We start from the raw sequence: 17258 nt of genomic DNA, 5'->3' as shown, positions 1-17258 counted from the left end.
ATATAACCTGATCACCTACATTCAATACTCCTTCTAAACTTTGTGACATTTTAAAAATTGGAGTTCTTAAGCGAATAAAAAATGTACAAAATTTATGTCAAATTTGAAAAAATGTATCTCTAATAAAACTGTCATAATTTATTAAAAGTACATTTGAATAGGGCTGTGATCCCCAAATATACTTTCCAAAAGGGGGCTTAGGAAAAATGTTTATATTATACAAAATGCTTAAATTTCACTTTCTATCTTCCAATTATTTTCAAGACCTCAGACAGACAGAAAATAAAGTTATTACATGCCTTCATACACATTTCTACTCGTCTCAAAAATCTACACTTCACTACTCTAAGCCATGCTCTTCTCCTGGTCTTTTGTTCCACACCTCCCTGTTCTGACTTTCCCTCCCTTCAACTGGAACTTGCTTGTGTTTGCCCATGGAATTAAATCTTTTCCCCCCTCCCTCCCATATTGGCTTGTCGCATACTTGCCAAACTGGCATTTAAAAGTGTTTTTTCCTCAAAGATAAGATATTCACTTCCTTAGAATTTTGTCCTCAGGTGTTTGCCTGATTTTCCCACATAACTTGTCATTTTCTAAAATGTCAGGGCTTTAGTCCTCATATCCTCTCATCATTTCCATCCAGGTTCAGCAATGAGCCAATAAATGTCAATAGCACTTGGTCTCCCTGCTGCACTCTGCCAGCCACTGTCGCGTGTACACAACACATGTACAAATGCTGACAAAGGTTTTTTGGATATCTTTCTGGTATTCAATTTACTTACGAAAGTTGTACTTTTTTGTGATGCAGTAAGTACCTTTTCTGTCTTCTCCTCTTCTTTCTCTTTCTCTTTGTCTTTCTCTTCAGTCTTTTCAGAAGACAATACCACCATGGTAAGTTTCCGAACAATTTGTTTAGCTTCTACAATCTCTCGTTTGTGTTCTTCAAGAATGGCATTATCCACTGGAAGAAGCTAATATAAAAACAGCTTATTCAGAAAAAATTGATAACACCAGCTCTTTTTGTTCTCACACCAAATAACCAGCCCCTGCACTGCCATCCAAAGATTTACATCTGCACAATATTTCTCAAAATGGAAAAAAACTCTCAAAACCTTTTAAGTTTTCCTAAGAGCTTCCTTAATATGATCTTCTAATTTGAAAATACCATCAATATTTGCACTTGTTTATAGAAAGACCTAAGCATATTTGTTTGCTTCCTAACTAAATTTCCCCCATAATTCTTAGCTGTCTCTAACTGTCCCCTGAAACACTTTAGTTATATTTCAAGCACTACTATCAAAATGAGTCTTCATAAAGAATACTTTTCTCAAAAGAACTATGCATCTGCTACAGTAGTACGTTAAAAAAATATATTTTGCATAGCTTTTTTTTTTGAAAAAGGAACTTCTTTATTAAAGTAATCAAATAATTCACACGTACCTTATTAGAAATGTTTGGGTTGTAACACTAAAAAATTTTTAAAAAATTAATGCACCCTTTAAGTGCTGTTTCCTTAAAGAAAATCAGGAACTATAAGGCTTGAGGGTTCATATGTAGTGAGAGAACAATAATAATAATAATAATAATGGCATTTATTAAGCACTTACTATGTGCAAAGCACTGTTCTAAGCGCTGGGGAGGTTACAGCGCTGTTCATCACTCGTACCTCTCGGAAGGTCAACGGGCGAGCAGCCAGCTTTCCTACCTCTACTGCTCTATCTGAACTCATGTCTGAGCCAGTTTTCCTATCTACGTCATCACCTTGGGTTCTCGACCCGTGCGGCCCATTTACACTGGTTAACTTATCTTTTAGTGGAAAGAGCCCGGGCTTTGGAGTCAGAGGTCATGGGTTCAAATCCCAGCTCCGCAGCTTGTCACCTGTGTGACTTTGGGCAGGTCACTTGACTTCTCTGGGCCTCAGTTACCTCATCTGTAAAATGGGGATGAAGACTGTGAGCTCCCCCCGTGGGAAAACCTGATCACCTTGTAACTTCCCCAGCGCTTAGAACAGTGTTTTCCACACAGTAAGCACTTAATAAATGCCATTATTATCATTATTATTACTACAAGGAGATCAGGTTGTCCCATAGGGGGCTCACAGTCTTAATTCCCATTTTACAGATGAAGGAACTGAGGCACAGAGAAGTTAAGTGATTTGCCCAAAGTCACACAGCTGACAATTGGCAGGTCCGGGATTCAAACCCATGAGCCCTGACTCCAAAGCCATGCTCTTTCCACTGAGCCACGTTAGTTTGCTGATTTGATCAACAAACCACGGTTTCTAGTTTAATAGCCAAGTGGATAGAGCTATTACTTTTTGAGAAAAAAATGAATAACTACAGTCAGCTCTTAAATTACCTAGGATCATTATAATTTGGTGTGCCTTCCTTACTATTAGTAGCCAACAACCACCCAGCAACCACGTATAAACCTAGGGTCATCCAGCAGAAATACGGTGATGACAATTATTTAAGATGATATGAAATTAACTTCACAGTTGCTCAATACTCTTGGGTACCAGGAAGTATCCCTGAAAGGTGCCCAAATTGAGTGATCCAAATAGGCTGCAGAGGGAACTAAAAAGGCAATGGAAGCAAAATAACCACTATTCACGTACAAACACACCCAAAGGGCTTAGGCTAGATTTAGGGCTTCTCCCGGCCTTAATCGCTTGGATAGGTTCAGGATTGCTTACCCTGGGTGAGGGGTGGGTAACCCCTTACTCCCAGTACGTTGCACATGCCAGGAGGGGTTTCCCCATATTATTAAAGGTAATATTCATCAAAGTAACAGTGGCATGTGTTTACAAACTTACTGTGCCAAATACTGTACTAAGAACTACAATATAAATCAGGTAGGACACAGTCCCTGTCCCACATGGGGCTCACAGTCTAAGGAGGAGACAGGAGAGCTATTTAATTCCCATTTTAAAGATGCAGATACTGAGGCACAAAGAAGTAGAGAGACTTGCCAAAGATCACAGAGTGGGCTAGTGGCACACCCCAGGATTAGAAACCAGGTCCTCTCATCCCAGGCCCGTGCTCTTTCTACTCTGCCAAGCTGGTCAAGTAGGCGAGCATGGATGGGGAAGTAGGAGCAGACGTATGTTCTGAGGTGGGTAATTTCTGGATATTATAAAAAATAAAAACCTATACTGGGCTTGGGACTAGTGTCTAACTTCACTGAAGACAACTGAAGATAAGGTAACTCATGGGAGCAGACAAAGGAAAAAGGTCCTGGCAAAGGCCATCACCAAATAGCCTCTCTTCAGCCTTATTCACTTTCTAGGAACGTACCGTCACATATTCTTTTTACCGTCACCCACTTCTAGGCCAAGTAGATGTGACTTACGTGTACATAAAGATCTTCTAAATCTATAAGATGATGTTGTAGGAGTACAGCAGCAACTCTGTACAAAGATGATGGGGTCTCTCCATTTGGTTCCTAAAAAATACAAGTTATTTACACTTTTATTTGAGGTACCATGATTTTGTCACATGAGAAATGCAATCTTCCCACTGTTTGCCCATAAAAACAACCATCAGCCCACAGATTAGAGACCCAGGGTACTTGCTACTATGTCCTATTTCACATGATACATGGAATCAGAACCAGATTCTCGACTCCACGTATCCTTCTAACAGGAAAAAAAACAAAAAACATGTTTCCCAAAGGGTACTATATTAACAGTATTGATCCAAGTGGAAGGGAAAAACTGCCTGACTTGCATAACCTGGGGGGTGTAATATGACAAATCATTTAATGAATAAACACCTCAGAGAGCTTTCACCATAACTCAGTGAATTTCTATACACATACCAACATAGTCAATACATGACAACACAAGAAAGGCAATCAAATCAAATAACACCTACAAAAGACCAAACCAAAATTAACAATATTATAAAAGCATTTATATCTGACTTGGGAGGTATAATTTAAAGAATGTGCTTTCATTAAAGCATTGGTAATGCATTTTGACTCTGAAGATGACGATCTTATCTAAAATGGTTTAAAAAGATATTTCATGTATTGTAATTCACGATCCAAACAATACTGCTTAAAAAAAAGTATCAGACATATCTATAAATCAGTGAAATTACAAATGACAAACTGAAATATATATTACCTGGTAAAACTTAAATTTGAACCCAAGTATATGACACAGTGTTTGAGGTTCACACATATACATGTAGGATTCTATTAAAGGTACAAAGAATTCATCATATTCTGGCCGGCATTCATAGACTTCTAAAATGACATCCAAAACTCTGTTGGGGTCCAGATTAAAGCATCCTATAAATAAAGACATAAAATTAAATTATGATTTATAGTAGCTAGCCCTCTGCAAGAGTTGACTTCTTTGAGGAATCTAGAAACATTCACTTTAACACACAAAACACACACATGCATACACAGCTCCTGTGCATGACTAGACTACTTGGTCCAATGTGAGTAAATGGGAGCATAGGTAAAACACATAAACATTTTATTGAAGTACTGTTTCCACAATTCATTTGACCAATTACAGCACGACACTGAGTCAGACTTAAATTACCCCAGGTAAGTGCGAAGTGCATATACCCTGGAAGGGCAATATTTATTGAAAGCTCAGTTGATGTGGGGCATGGTATTGTGCACTTGGAAAGTTCCAGAATAAAAAGGTGGCATTCCCTAATCACAGAAACAGTTTGTTCTAATGGGGGAGGCAAACATAAAAATACTTATAACTAGAAAGAGCAAAATAAATAATTCAGAACACGTAAACCTGAACGCTAAGGAAAGTATAAATAAATTCACAAAAGTTACTGAAGGAATTATATTGTTCCGAGAGGTGCCAGGAAATCAATAGGGAAAAGCAAGGGTGCATGATAAAAATAACATCAGAGCGCAAGATTATATATTAAAAGTCAAACAAATGGCCCAACTAATTTAGTATTCTGTCACTGCCAGGGCACTTGGTGGAAGAATATAATGCTTATCCTTCATGATATCCATCCTCACAGAGAGAGACAGCCATTTTAACATCCCTAAATTTGTCCTGTAATACCCAACATTGACCATGATGAATCTATATTTTTTGGCTCAACTTACACGGTATGCATTCTACATAATTTTTACTTGATGAAGTACCTCCTTCTGTGTCCAATCGTTCATCTTCAAGATTTGAGTGGCCTGACAGAGCTAGTACCTTGGGAATTAGACAACAATTTTTTTTGTTCCCCTGATTTTAAAACAGAGGGACTCACAGAGTTGACAGGCAAAAGACTAAGAAAAAGAAACAAGCTGCTCTAAGGGACATATGATGAAAAAACTTATGGAAAGAAGAGGTATTTCCATTAGTATTCTATAACAGTCAAAGAATGAGCATGACAGCCCCATAAGGCAGCATAGGGAAAAACAAGAATTTTTACAATTATAGAAAATTGTCCTCTTTCCTTTCCAAGTGAACCCTTGCATTAGTTCCTTCAAAGCGACTCTTACTACTGGTAGAACTGTATTACCCAAAGGGACAATGGGCTAATTCTCATTTACTGGTGAAGTACTCAGCAATCAATTTCTCCCAGTTTCCTGTCTAAAACATGATTATTGTTAAGTTTAAAGTTAAAAGAATTGAGATTTCAGAGTAAAAACATTAAGTTGATCAATGGGAAAGCTTGGTAAAATTTTAGTTTTGGGGAATGGAAGCAAGAGACTCCAAAACATTTTGAGGTCCTAGGGAGGAAAATACATTCGAAATGTTTTGTTTTTCCGAAACATCTGCCTCAGATCCATGTCAAACAAAGTACTCCAAATGTATAAAGAGCAACATGCATAGTAGAAACAAAATCTGGGAGTTAGTTGCTCTGAGAACACTCAAGCTCTTTACAATAGCTGTGAAATATTCAACCACTAAAAAGCTGAAACTCAGGGTGAAAGGAGTCGGAGAGAGAAGAAATCAAAAATTCAACTAGCTAAACAGTCTGACTTTTACAACTATAAACACTTTCTTTGCCACAAGTAGGAAGACTATTTAGCAACAGACTGAAAGCTGGGTTATTTGAACACCTTTAAATAGTATAATTCTCTCCTAAATTTTAAAGCAACAGAAAAGTTATTGTATTTAACATGTAGCCTGTAATACCACTGAGGTTTTCACAATGGCATACCCATTTAAATGGCTCAGTTGAAGGTACTATGCTCAAACAATAAAGCTTACCATTATACCTCACAGTACAGCTAGAATTACCATTGGCATAGTTCCCAAGAGAAAAAGTGGCTTGTAAACTCCCATTATGTATTATTAAATACGGCAGCTTCTTAAATACCACCAGTTAGCCCAAGAGCAAATCAGAACCAAGATGACACAATAGCAAAATATATTTGATTCTGCCACAACACATTTTCAGGTAGTTTAATACAAAACAAATATTCGCCAAAAAATGCACACTTGCTTGGATACTGTGGCATTGAAACTGTGTGCACAGAACTGGAAACGGTGAGCACTATAGCGCAAGTCTTCTATATCATGAGGTTTCGTAAGAACACAACCCACATTAAAGAAAAACTGTGTGCATTTATATATACACACTTTTATTATTCACTGGGCTAGTTTCCTCAGTTTTTGGTCATAAAACTCTCACTTCAAAGTAAAACTTTAAGGGCCCACTTTTTTGTCAGGAATCAAAACCTACTGGGAACTCATTTTTAATAGAATATTTAGAAGGCTAGAAAAATAGCTTTGGTAAAGTTTTATATTTTTTCCAGAGGATTTCGCTAACAGTAAAAATACGACCATTACTTTCTAAATGAAACAGAAAACAAGTATTTACTTACCTATTAAAGACTTTATATTTTCCAAGATTAAATCACTAGTAACATTTCCAGATAAATCTTGCCCCAGTTCAGCAATCAGCTTTGCATAACCTTCATTCTCTTCCCTTAACAAATTGAATTTCTGCTGTTTATAACTAAAATTGGATAGAGACGTTAGATAATATTAAAAACAAATCTCAAATGTACACAAGGATCTAGTGTGGCTATTGTCCCAGATAAAGAAAAGGTTAACATCTTATTTGAAATGTTAATTTCAAAATATAATTTTGAAAATATAATTTGAAGATATGTATGTCCTCTAGACTGTAAGCTTGTTGTGGGAAAGGAAGGTGTCTTTATTCTCCCAAGTGCTTAGTATAGTATTCAACACACAGCGCTCATAAATACTATTGACTGACTGAATACGTAAGTTCTGTGGGGTGAGAGTGGGGCAAATATCAATGCCCAAATGTGCTCTCTCTCTGTCTGTGTGTGTGTGTGTGTGTGTGTGTGTGTGCATATATAAAATCATTTATTGAGAGCTTACTATGTGCAGAGCACTGTGTTAAGTGGTAGGGAGAGTACAACAATTAGCAGACAGGCCTCCTGCCAGTAACAAGCTAGATACTGTTATATTATCAAAAATATACTTTCCATTGTAGTCTATGAAAGTCTTGGAAATCATTGCAGTCACAGCTGGGTTGTTGGTCTTTAGGGGTGGGTCTCAGCCACCTAGGCCCATCCCCACCAGCCCCAGTGAGCAGAGGTGGACCACAGGGCTGAGGGACTTAAAGTATCTTGCCTGAGCTACAAATTATTCAAAATCGTAGCTCTGTAGAGACTTAAAAATCTATCATCAAAATCTAAATAAAATACAATGCCTAAGCTATTGCCATAATAAAATGTTCCTTAACAGGCTCCAAAAATAAGTAGCCACTGATCAAGAACCAAAAACATGGAAATACAGTCTTAACACCATACTCTAGGAAGCAGACTCAAAATCATCTAGCCCACTTGACAACTGGTAAATTCACCAACTAAATAAGGAATTCATACTCACAAAAGTTTTGTCTTGATTTTTACAGATTTTTGATTGAATTGCTGGGATTGCTTGATAAGCCCTAATGACTCCAATGTTTCTGGATCCAGTCGCTCCTTTAGAACTGTGTCTGAAACTAAGTACTGCACAAAACATAATGTACAGAGATTTTCACGTAGAATTGTCAACATGAACCTTTACCTATGGTGATAAAACTAAAACTCTACATACACACACTTCCAAATAAAAAACATGAAGAATTCTATTTTATATTCTTATTTGGGGGTTGATTTAATCCAGAACAATGGCAAATAAGTCAAATTTTTAAATGCTTCTTTGTTGGATATAAAGATATTCCGTAGGGTTTTTTTTTCTGTTTGGTTTTTTTTTAAACTAGCAATACTAATTATGCTTCATTCCATCAGTAATATGCTGTCACTCTGTCTATAGGGCCACTATTTTTTTGCAGGGATATAACTAAGGCACATTTTGTCCTCTGAAAAAGTGGGGATTCCTAGACTCCACAAAGCTTCTGTGATGCTACTTCTGTAATGGGGCTGTGGATCTGGAGGTGAACTAGAGTGAACTACCTACCTACATCTTACCTACTTCCCTTCCCCACAGCACCTGTATATATGTATATATGTTTGTACATATTTGTTACTCTATTTATTTATTTATTTTACTTGTACATTTCCATTCTATTTATTTTATTTTGTTAGTATGTTTGGTTTTGTTCTCTGTCTCCCCCTTTTAGACTGTGAGCCCAGTGTTGGGTAGGGACTGCCTCTATATGTTGCCAACTTGTACGTCCCAAGCGCTTAGTACAGTGCTCTGCACACAGTAAGTGCTCAATAAATACGATTATTGATGATGATGATGAACTAGAAACAGTGTGGCCTAATGGCTAGAGCATGGGCCTGGCAGTCGGAGGACCTGGGTTCTAATCCGGCCTCCACCATTTGTCTGCTGTGTGACCTTGGGCAAGTCACATCTTCTCTGTGGCTCAATTACCTCATCTGCAAAATGAGAATTAAGATTAAGAGCCCTTTGTGGGACAGGGACTGTGCCCAACCCGATTATCTTTTATCCAACCCAGCGCTTAATACAGTGTCTGGCACAGCACTTAAAAACACTTAAAAAAAAATCCTAACAGGCCCCAAGATTTCAGAGAATTAATTCCCCCATCATACGCTCTACCTGAAGTAATCACCTCCACAGATAGTATGGGCCCAGTGTGGACACTTCACGCCTAACTTGGCAGCCCTGGAGCTAAGTGCTTCTTCCAGACCTAATGCCCTTCTCAGAAGTACACAGATATGGAAGGATAATAATAATAATAATAATGGCATTTATTAAACGCTTACTATGTGCAAAGCACTGTATTAAGCGCTGGGGAGGTTACAAGGTGATCAAGTTGTCCCATGGGGGGGCTCAATCAATCTTAACCCCCATTTTACAGGTGCGGTAACTGAGGCCCAGAGAAGTGAAGTGACTTGCCCAAAGTCACACAGCTGACAACTGGTGGAGCCGGCATTTGAACCCATGACCTCTGACTCCAAAGCCCAAGTTATTTCCACTGTGCCACGCTGCTTCTCAGGGATGCTGAGGAAAGGGTCCTAAGCTTCACAAGGTGGCTTTCCAGTTCACTTCCAGGTTGGTTGTGGCATATTAACACTTTAAATAACCTCAAGGACCTCAAGACTAGCACCTGTCTACTTCTTTTGGGGGTTTTTTTGTCTGTCTCCACCTTCTAGACTGTGAGCCCAAGGGACCGTCTCTATATGTTGCCCATTTGTACTTCCCAAGCACTTAGTACAGTGCTCTGCACACAGTAAGCGCTCAATAAATACGATTGAATGAATGAACTGGAGGAGGTGGCTGCTCTCATTGCTCCCTGTGCCCATAATATCACTATCTATTGTGCTCCAACCATACAAAGGAGTACTACAAAGAAAGGAGATTAGAAGGTATCTGAAAGGGCAGTCAGCTCCCCAGTCATTTTTCCTTTTTAATATGGTAATTAAAAATAATAACTGTGCCATTTGTTGAGTACGTATGTGCCCAAGTACTGTACTAACAGCTGGGGTAGATACACCACACAGAGCTCACAGTCTGGAGAACAAGAAATGACAACCTATTTTGCAGATGAAGGAACCGATGTACAGAAAAGTTAATCAAGGTCGCATAGCAAATAACTGGCGGAGCCAGGATTAGAACACAGGTCCTCTGTTCAAGGCCTGGGCTCTTTCCTCTAAGCTATGCTGCTTCTCTAAACTATCAACACGAGACTATCTAAACTATCAACAGGAGAGGTAGATGGAGACAACCAGATGCCCGGAACATTGTCATTACAAAATTAGGTAATGATCCAAATTAAAGAATGTTTTCCAGTATTACCCCTTTGCAATATACCCCCTACCTAAAACTGCATAATTTTATAAAATCCAATCTACACAACAGATGAGAAAGTATTGACCTTTGATACCTAGAGATTACATTATGCCAAAAATCAAATGTCATACTCTGAAATGCAAAGCTTAAGACAAAAGAAATGGTAACCAAAAGAATATTTACTTACCAAACATGCTAACACCAACTGCGTGAATTGATCTCTCTTGCTTTTTTCTTCTAAACAACTCGTTTCTATATCTACAATGACATGTGTAAATAAAAGAATTCTTACATGAAGCCCCAGACACTCAAAACCTAATCCGGATAGTGAAATTAACATTTAATATCAAATGTAATCTATATTATTTGCTAGATACTTCATATTAATTACTTTTCAAAGAAGCATTCCTTGACTTTCTCCTAATCAGTCATGGAATTCAGTTTTGGTATACAGATTAGTCAATTTGAGACCACTAACTTACTACCAATGACTTGATAGTTCCATTAAAATTTACATTTAGGATTTTCTTGTCCCATAGTTCCCAAGATATACTATATCATTATCTAAGTCTATAGAAGCTGATTTCTTAAAAGATAAGAAATACAGTGGAAATTTAGGCAAAATATATATGTTGAGAATAAACCAAAAAAAGTATAAAACAGTCTCTGTGAATTTATGCAACTCATGGAAAGAGGAATTATACTACACAACATGACTTACCCTTCCAAATCATGACTTTTGTATTTAAGAATCAAGGAGAAAAAATTCGCATTTATGCCTTGTAACAGATAAATAAACTAGCCCTTCCTCAACAGTAAAATACTAGTAAGGGCCATATTTTTACTCCATGCACTCTTAATACTCTGTGAGTGAGAAACTTTTGATAAAGAAGTGTGGGAAGCAACATGTCCTTATGGGAAAAGCATGGGCCTGGGACTCTAATTCCAGCTCTGTCCTTTGTCTACTCTGTGATCTTGGGCAAATCACTTAAATTCTCTGTTCCTCAGTTACCTGATCTGCAAAATGGGGGTTAAGACTGAGCCCCAGGTGGGACAGAGATACCTGATCACCTTGCATCCTCCCCAGCACTTAGAACAGTGCTTTGCACATAGTAAGCGCTTCACAAATGCCATCATTATTAGAGAAGCAGCAGTGGCTCAGTGGCAAGACCCCGAGTTTTGAACTCAGAGGTCATGGGTTCAAATCCCAGCTCCGCCAATTGTCAGCTGTGTGACTTTGGGCAAGTCACTTCACTTCTCTGGGCCTCAGTTACCTCATCTATAAAATGGGGATTAAGACTGTGAGTCCCCTGTGGGACAACCTGATCACCTTGTAACCTCCCCAGTGCTTAGAACAGCGATTTGCACATAGTAAGCGCTTAATAAATGTCATCATTATTATTATTATCCAAACTGATTCTCCTCTATCTATCCCAGCACTGAGTACAATGCCTGGCACATAGTATTCTCCCAAGTGCTTAATATATTCATTGCCCTGCACACAGGAAGCACAAAATAAATACCACTGATTGATAGTAAGCATTTCAAAACCATTAAAAAAAAGAAAATTGGTCTTTAACTTCTATATATCTATACCAAATAAGTAAAATTATAGTGACTTTGTGTATTCTACCATTAAGAGTATGAGACTTTTGTTTCATGATGAAGCAGTCCTAAAGAATCTCAATAATTTTGAAATAGGTACCAAATCACTGTCTCTGAGGCTCAATCGGTCATCAAGAACTAACTGGAAATCATGTTGAAAAGCCATGCTCTTCCTTCCTGATTTATACCCTAGATTTTTCTAAACTGCTTTCTGCATTTCAAAAAGGTCACTTACCATTTGGCAACTTGAAGAGTGGTACTCACGGGGGGGGGGGGGAGTCAAGCATTAAATTTTAAATTGTTCACTCACATTGTTAATATAAACACTACTTATAATCACTAGTTTTAATAAATTTGAACCTATTTTCAAGCTTGATATCCTTGAGATTAAATCATATTTCAAACAACTAACTTTGAGAGGCATACTTTTTCATTTGAAGGTCAAAAGTACTTTATTACAAACCTGCAAAGACTTTTTTTTTTAATGGCATATTTTAAGCACTCACTATGTGTCGAGCACTGTTCTAAGCGCTGGGGTAGATTCAAGTTTACCAGGTCAAGCACAGTCCCTGAATGCACATGGGCTCACAGCCTAACTTGGAGGGAGAAGGATTTAATCCCCATTTAACAGATGAGGCAATCCCCATTTTAATTTCATCTTAATTTAAATTTAATTTATTTAATTTTAATTAATTTAATTGATTAAATGATCAAATTAAAATCAATTTATTTTAATTTTAATCCCCATTTTATGGATGAGGTAACTCAGGCACAGAGAAATTATGTGACTTGCCCAAGGCCAGGCAGCAAGCAACTGGTAGAGCAGAAATTAGAACCCACAGCCTTTGAATCCCAAGCCCATGGCTTTCCATTCATTCATTCAATCATATTTATTGAGCGCTTACTGTGTGCAGAGCACTGTACTAAGCGCTTGGGAAATACAGGTCACGGCCACACTTCCCCATGATGGCACTCAAAGAGTGAATGAGATCTGCCGACTGGTCCTTCGCCTGACAAAGTCTTATTCCTCAAAAGGCAAAGTAGCTATTTCTACAGCTACTCCAATTCTGTGCAGTTCAAATGTTTTGGATTTTATACTGATTCATTCATTCAATCGTATTTATTGAGCACTTACTGTGTGCAGAGCGCTGTACTAAGCGCTTGGAAAGTACAATTCGGCAACATAGAGAGACAGTCCCTACCCAACAACGGGGTCAATCTGCCTACTGTGTGCAAGCACTGAACTCAGCACTTCAGGGAGTGGAGTTCAGTAGTTTGTAGAGATGGTTCCTACCCTTGGTGATTTACTACTCTATTAAAATGAAAATGCCTATCCTTACTCTTTCTAAACCTAAGGCCAAGATTGTTACAAAAAACAGCACTAGCTGTAAAAAAATTAACACATTTCACTGTAAGCATTCAAACACCACTGACCGATTATAAACATATCGCTAGCTCTAAGAGTAAGATGCTTTTACTTTCACTGTACTCTCTCATTCACTATTGAGTACTTTGCCTTCAGTAGGTGCTCAATAAATACTGTATGAACTGCTCACTGCATGCATACATTTATTTAATCATATTTCACAGCATCATGATAATGGAAGGAACCTCAAGCAGGAGTGCCAATTTTCCATTTTAAACATGGGAATGAATGCAAGAGAGACAGAAATGGGGCTGGGGGAAAAGGAAAATGAAAAGGAGAGCTAGAGATGGAGTCATTTTACCTATCTCAAGACGGTGGTTAAGTTGACATGCAAGGATTACACTGTGTCTCGAACTATGAACTGGGCTCAATGAATTCACATTCCCTCCCGTCTCCTTCTCCTCCAGAATCCCCACTACTTAACTCATCTACATAGGTGCCAGGCCAAGGGCAGGAGGAACCTGAGGCCCAACCCTACAGCCTGAGGAAGATAACCAGAAGCCCTGAAGTCCTGGGACTACATCGGGGGCAGATCATCCTGGCTGGGAACAAGACGGGCTATCCCACCACCAACTTGGCTGCATCCTCACTTCTTTCCACTCAGCAGGTTGGAGGGAGAAGAGGGCTAGCTATGACTGCCCATCCTGACTCAAAAGCCTAAGGGAGCTAAGCAAATGGCAGTTGCCTCACGGTTCCGGGTCCGTGGCGGAAACCTCCCCTTTAGCCCCCATGGAGTCAGTGAAGATGATCAAGAGGTCTTTCATCCGGCCCTCCAATTCTAGTTGTATCACCTGGGCTTATTTCACTACTACAGCACTTCAGGCACTACAGCAAGCTCTACAATTGGAGATATCAATCATTCCCAAGTTGAACTAACAATGTCTGGAAACTGTCACATAAAAAATAGTAAGATTTGTAATTGCTCACTGGTAAACACTGATGGCATTGATTCAAATTACCTTCATTTACATTTTATCACAGAATTAAATTCAAATTATTTTGGGTAAAAAACAATGTGTAAGATAATTCCTTTAGGTCAAAATGGCACATTTTAACCAATTAGGTTTTTTCTTACCTAATATGCAGAATACATCAGCTAAAATGGAGGGCATGTCATCACGAAATTCCTAATTGGAAGAGGGAGGAGGGTAAGGACAAGAAAATTCCATAGTAAATATCTGAGTAAATGCAACAAAAAAGAATTAGGATTCAAATATTATAATGTGATTTTTTAAAGTCTGCTTAAAAAGGTCCTGGTATCTGTGCATGCTTACTTTTATTATCTAACATAATAAAAAGGCAAAAAAGATTGCTCTCCAATAAAAACTAAAAATATTTCACAAAACCTGAGGAAAATCAACATAATCCAGGACATCATATACTACAACATAAAAATGAAGACATTTTACAAAAGATAGAGTTAAAATAAGCTGCAAGGACATCAGACACCAAACTTTACAATTAAGGTATTTGAGCAAAAATAGGGAAAATTAAAATAAGCCATAAGGACAACTAATATCACAAGTTTCCCACCCCATCCAAAAAAAAAAGTGTATTCAACTTGTTTCACCCAAAAATACTGCTAAATACACTTTGTAGAATTCATTCAAATGAAAAAGTGATACGCAAGCCTAAAACTCTAAACGGCACTCCATCATTTGCCAAGTCGGACAAAGGGAAAGTAAGCATCTGCTGCTGGACCAGAAGGAATCGGGAGACCTTCCCGTCCAACCGTCCCTTGCACTTTGAAGTGGTGACTATCACAACAGCCAATTTCCTCCAAACAGCAAGGGCAGTAGTGTTAGGAGGCCACAAGTCGGACCCCCATATTTATGAATTTCCTGTTTCCTCCAGCAACTCCCAACTACGGTGGCTTGAACTGGCTCTCTTCCACCTAATTTGCCAATGAAATCGGATGTGCCCTAACCCTGCTAACATGAGTCAAGGCATCTGGAGGGTAACCAGAATAGAAAGGGGACTGCCTCTTCAAGAACATGGGAGCAAAGGAACCTGGCTTTCCTAGTCAAAGTAACTGAACATCTAGGGATAAAGCCCCTCAAGCTCCCAAGAATATAAGGGGGTAGCTCATGCAGAGCCTCGGACGTGTCCTTTGGAGTATGGTGCTGTAAGAGAAACCTCTATAAAGAGGGAGGAGAGAGAAAGAAAGCCAGATTCGAGGAGGAAATGAGTAAACAAAAATAAGGACCCTAATCAAAGCATTGGTTGGAGAAGTGGATACGATCTAGGTTCAAAGGCAGAGCAAGAAAACTGGGTGCACAAACACAAATGGAAAAAAAAATACAGGTTGTCAATTAGGCATAGAGACCACCACAGTTCCTGAGGCAGGCTCTTAGATGGATTTGTCTGTGGTTCAATACATATACCCTGACTTCTTGATGCCATCTCAGAATATACTTTGCACCAAGGGATGGCTCTAACCCCTTAAAGTCCAAAAAAAAAAAATTCTGATAAAGAAAAAAAATTATTGAAAATAATACAACTGCCCCACTAAGATTAAGCCAGTAGATATCAATTTCATATTTCAAACCAAACTGTGTAAGGGAAGATTAGCTCAAATGCTGGTTCTCTTAGATAGTCATTTGGGGATAGGTCCAACCTTACTCAATTTCCTCCAATACTTACTGATAATCACTCATAACCGATGATCTAGTGTGACAGTTATCACTGTATCTTTTTTATTTGAAACTAGCCTTAATTCTGTAGGAGAGGGAAGGGAGATGAAGCATAACAACTTCTTTAATATACGCAAAACTAGTGTAGATATGCTTCTATCAGGTTACTATTATTTACAACAGACACCAGGCATTAGATGTTTGCCTAAACCAGGGTACATCAATACACCTTTGGTTTAAAAAGTTAATATTTCTGGATTGGTTTGAAAGCAATTAAAAAAAAAAACCCACTTCATCAGGGGGACACTTTTTTTTGGTATGGACCACTAAAATATTGTTGCAGGTTTCCTTCTTAAGACAATCTTAGAAGACTTGACTTCCTTTATTCTGATGATACTGGATAAATGAAGCATCAACTGTATAAACTAGGATAAAATTCTTCTTTTCACTGGTCATTTTACTACCAAAAAAAGACCTTTATAATTTTCAGGCACTAAATGTCCAAGGCACACCATCAGTATTGATTTTTATTGTTTATCCCCCTCCAGAAAGATATCAAATGGAATACAATACTTACAATAATGTCACTGAGGACATTAGAAGCTTGGTCATGCTTTAGATTTCCTTTGATGACATGATATGCAAGTTCATAGAGAGCTTGCTGGATTTCTGTTGACAAAAAATAAAAAAAAAATTTTAAGAGCACGATTAACATACAATTCAGGGAGCATCTCTTCAGGATAACACTTTGTCTAGTGGGTGATAGCTACAAATGTGATCTGATAACAGAAATATTACTAGTAAAAAGAGACACACCCCCAAACCAATTTCACTGCACAGATGGCAAAAAAAATTTTCAAAAATAGAGATTATCCTTAACACACAGAAAAAGTCCACAGTGACTGAGTGAGGTAACCACTCCTCTCAGCTTCCTCTCCCATGTTTTCTGAAGGGAGATGGAGGAGGTGGGTGCAGTATGGATAAAGCAACAGGATTACATGTTGTTTATTACAGGGCTTTGAAGATGGGAAGAATTGTGGTCTCGCGGATAAAGAGGAAGGAGTTCCAGGACAGAGGTAGAAGAATGTGAAGATGGGGAGTGAGAGAAAAGAATGAGATATATACAATAAATAGGTTGGTGACAGAGGGGCGAAGTGTGTGGACTAGATTGCAGTGCAAGAAAAGTGAGGTTAGCTCGGAAGGGGAGAGCTGATTGAGTGCCTTCTGGGGCATTTTATTTGTGGAAGTATTTTAAGACAGTCAAATTCACCCTGAAAATCTTTGATTACAGGAAACACCACCACTCTCAAACCATCCTAATCCCTATATGTAAATTACATATATGCATATGTGTATAGAGACAATC

At 38.3% G+C, this 17258-nt stretch overlaps 1 protein-coding gene across 4 annotated transcripts in view; it reads right to left on the bottom strand.

The window, feature by feature from the left end:
• Positions 1 to 17258, bottom strand: part of THOC2 (THO complex 2) — an 83050-nt gene that overhangs the window by 44692 nt on the left and 21100 nt on the right. For all 4 annotated transcript variants that reach the window (XR_005451618.1, XM_038748468.1, XM_038748470.1 and 1 more), the window contains exons 3-10: positions 16470 to 16561; positions 14335 to 14386; positions 10416 to 10486; positions 7856 to 7977; positions 6817 to 6950; positions 4130 to 4296; positions 3352 to 3444; positions 816 to 971 (exon numbers count right to left, since the gene is read on the bottom strand). Coding sequence is in view for 3 of the 4 variants with exons in the window: in XM_038748468.1 (XP_038604396.1) it covers positions 816 to 971; positions 3352 to 3444; positions 4130 to 4296; positions 6817 to 6950; positions 7856 to 7977; positions 10416 to 10486; positions 14335 to 14386; positions 16470 to 16561 (887 nt within the window). In the remaining variant the exon portion in view is untranslated. The remainder of the gene's footprint in view (positions 1 to 815; positions 972 to 3351; positions 3445 to 4129; positions 4297 to 6816; positions 6951 to 7855; positions 7978 to 10415; positions 10487 to 14334; positions 14387 to 16469; positions 16562 to 17258) is intronic.

Source organism: Tachyglossus aculeatus, chromosome 6 (genome assembly GCF_015852505.1).
Source record: "Tachyglossus aculeatus isolate mTacAcu1 chromosome 6, mTacAcu1.pri, whole genome shotgun sequence".
In the NCBI taxonomy this organism is placed as follows: domain Eukaryota; kingdom Metazoa; phylum Chordata; class Mammalia; order Monotremata; family Tachyglossidae; genus Tachyglossus; species Tachyglossus aculeatus.
This window is presented reverse-complemented; position numbering and strand designations above follow the sequence as displayed.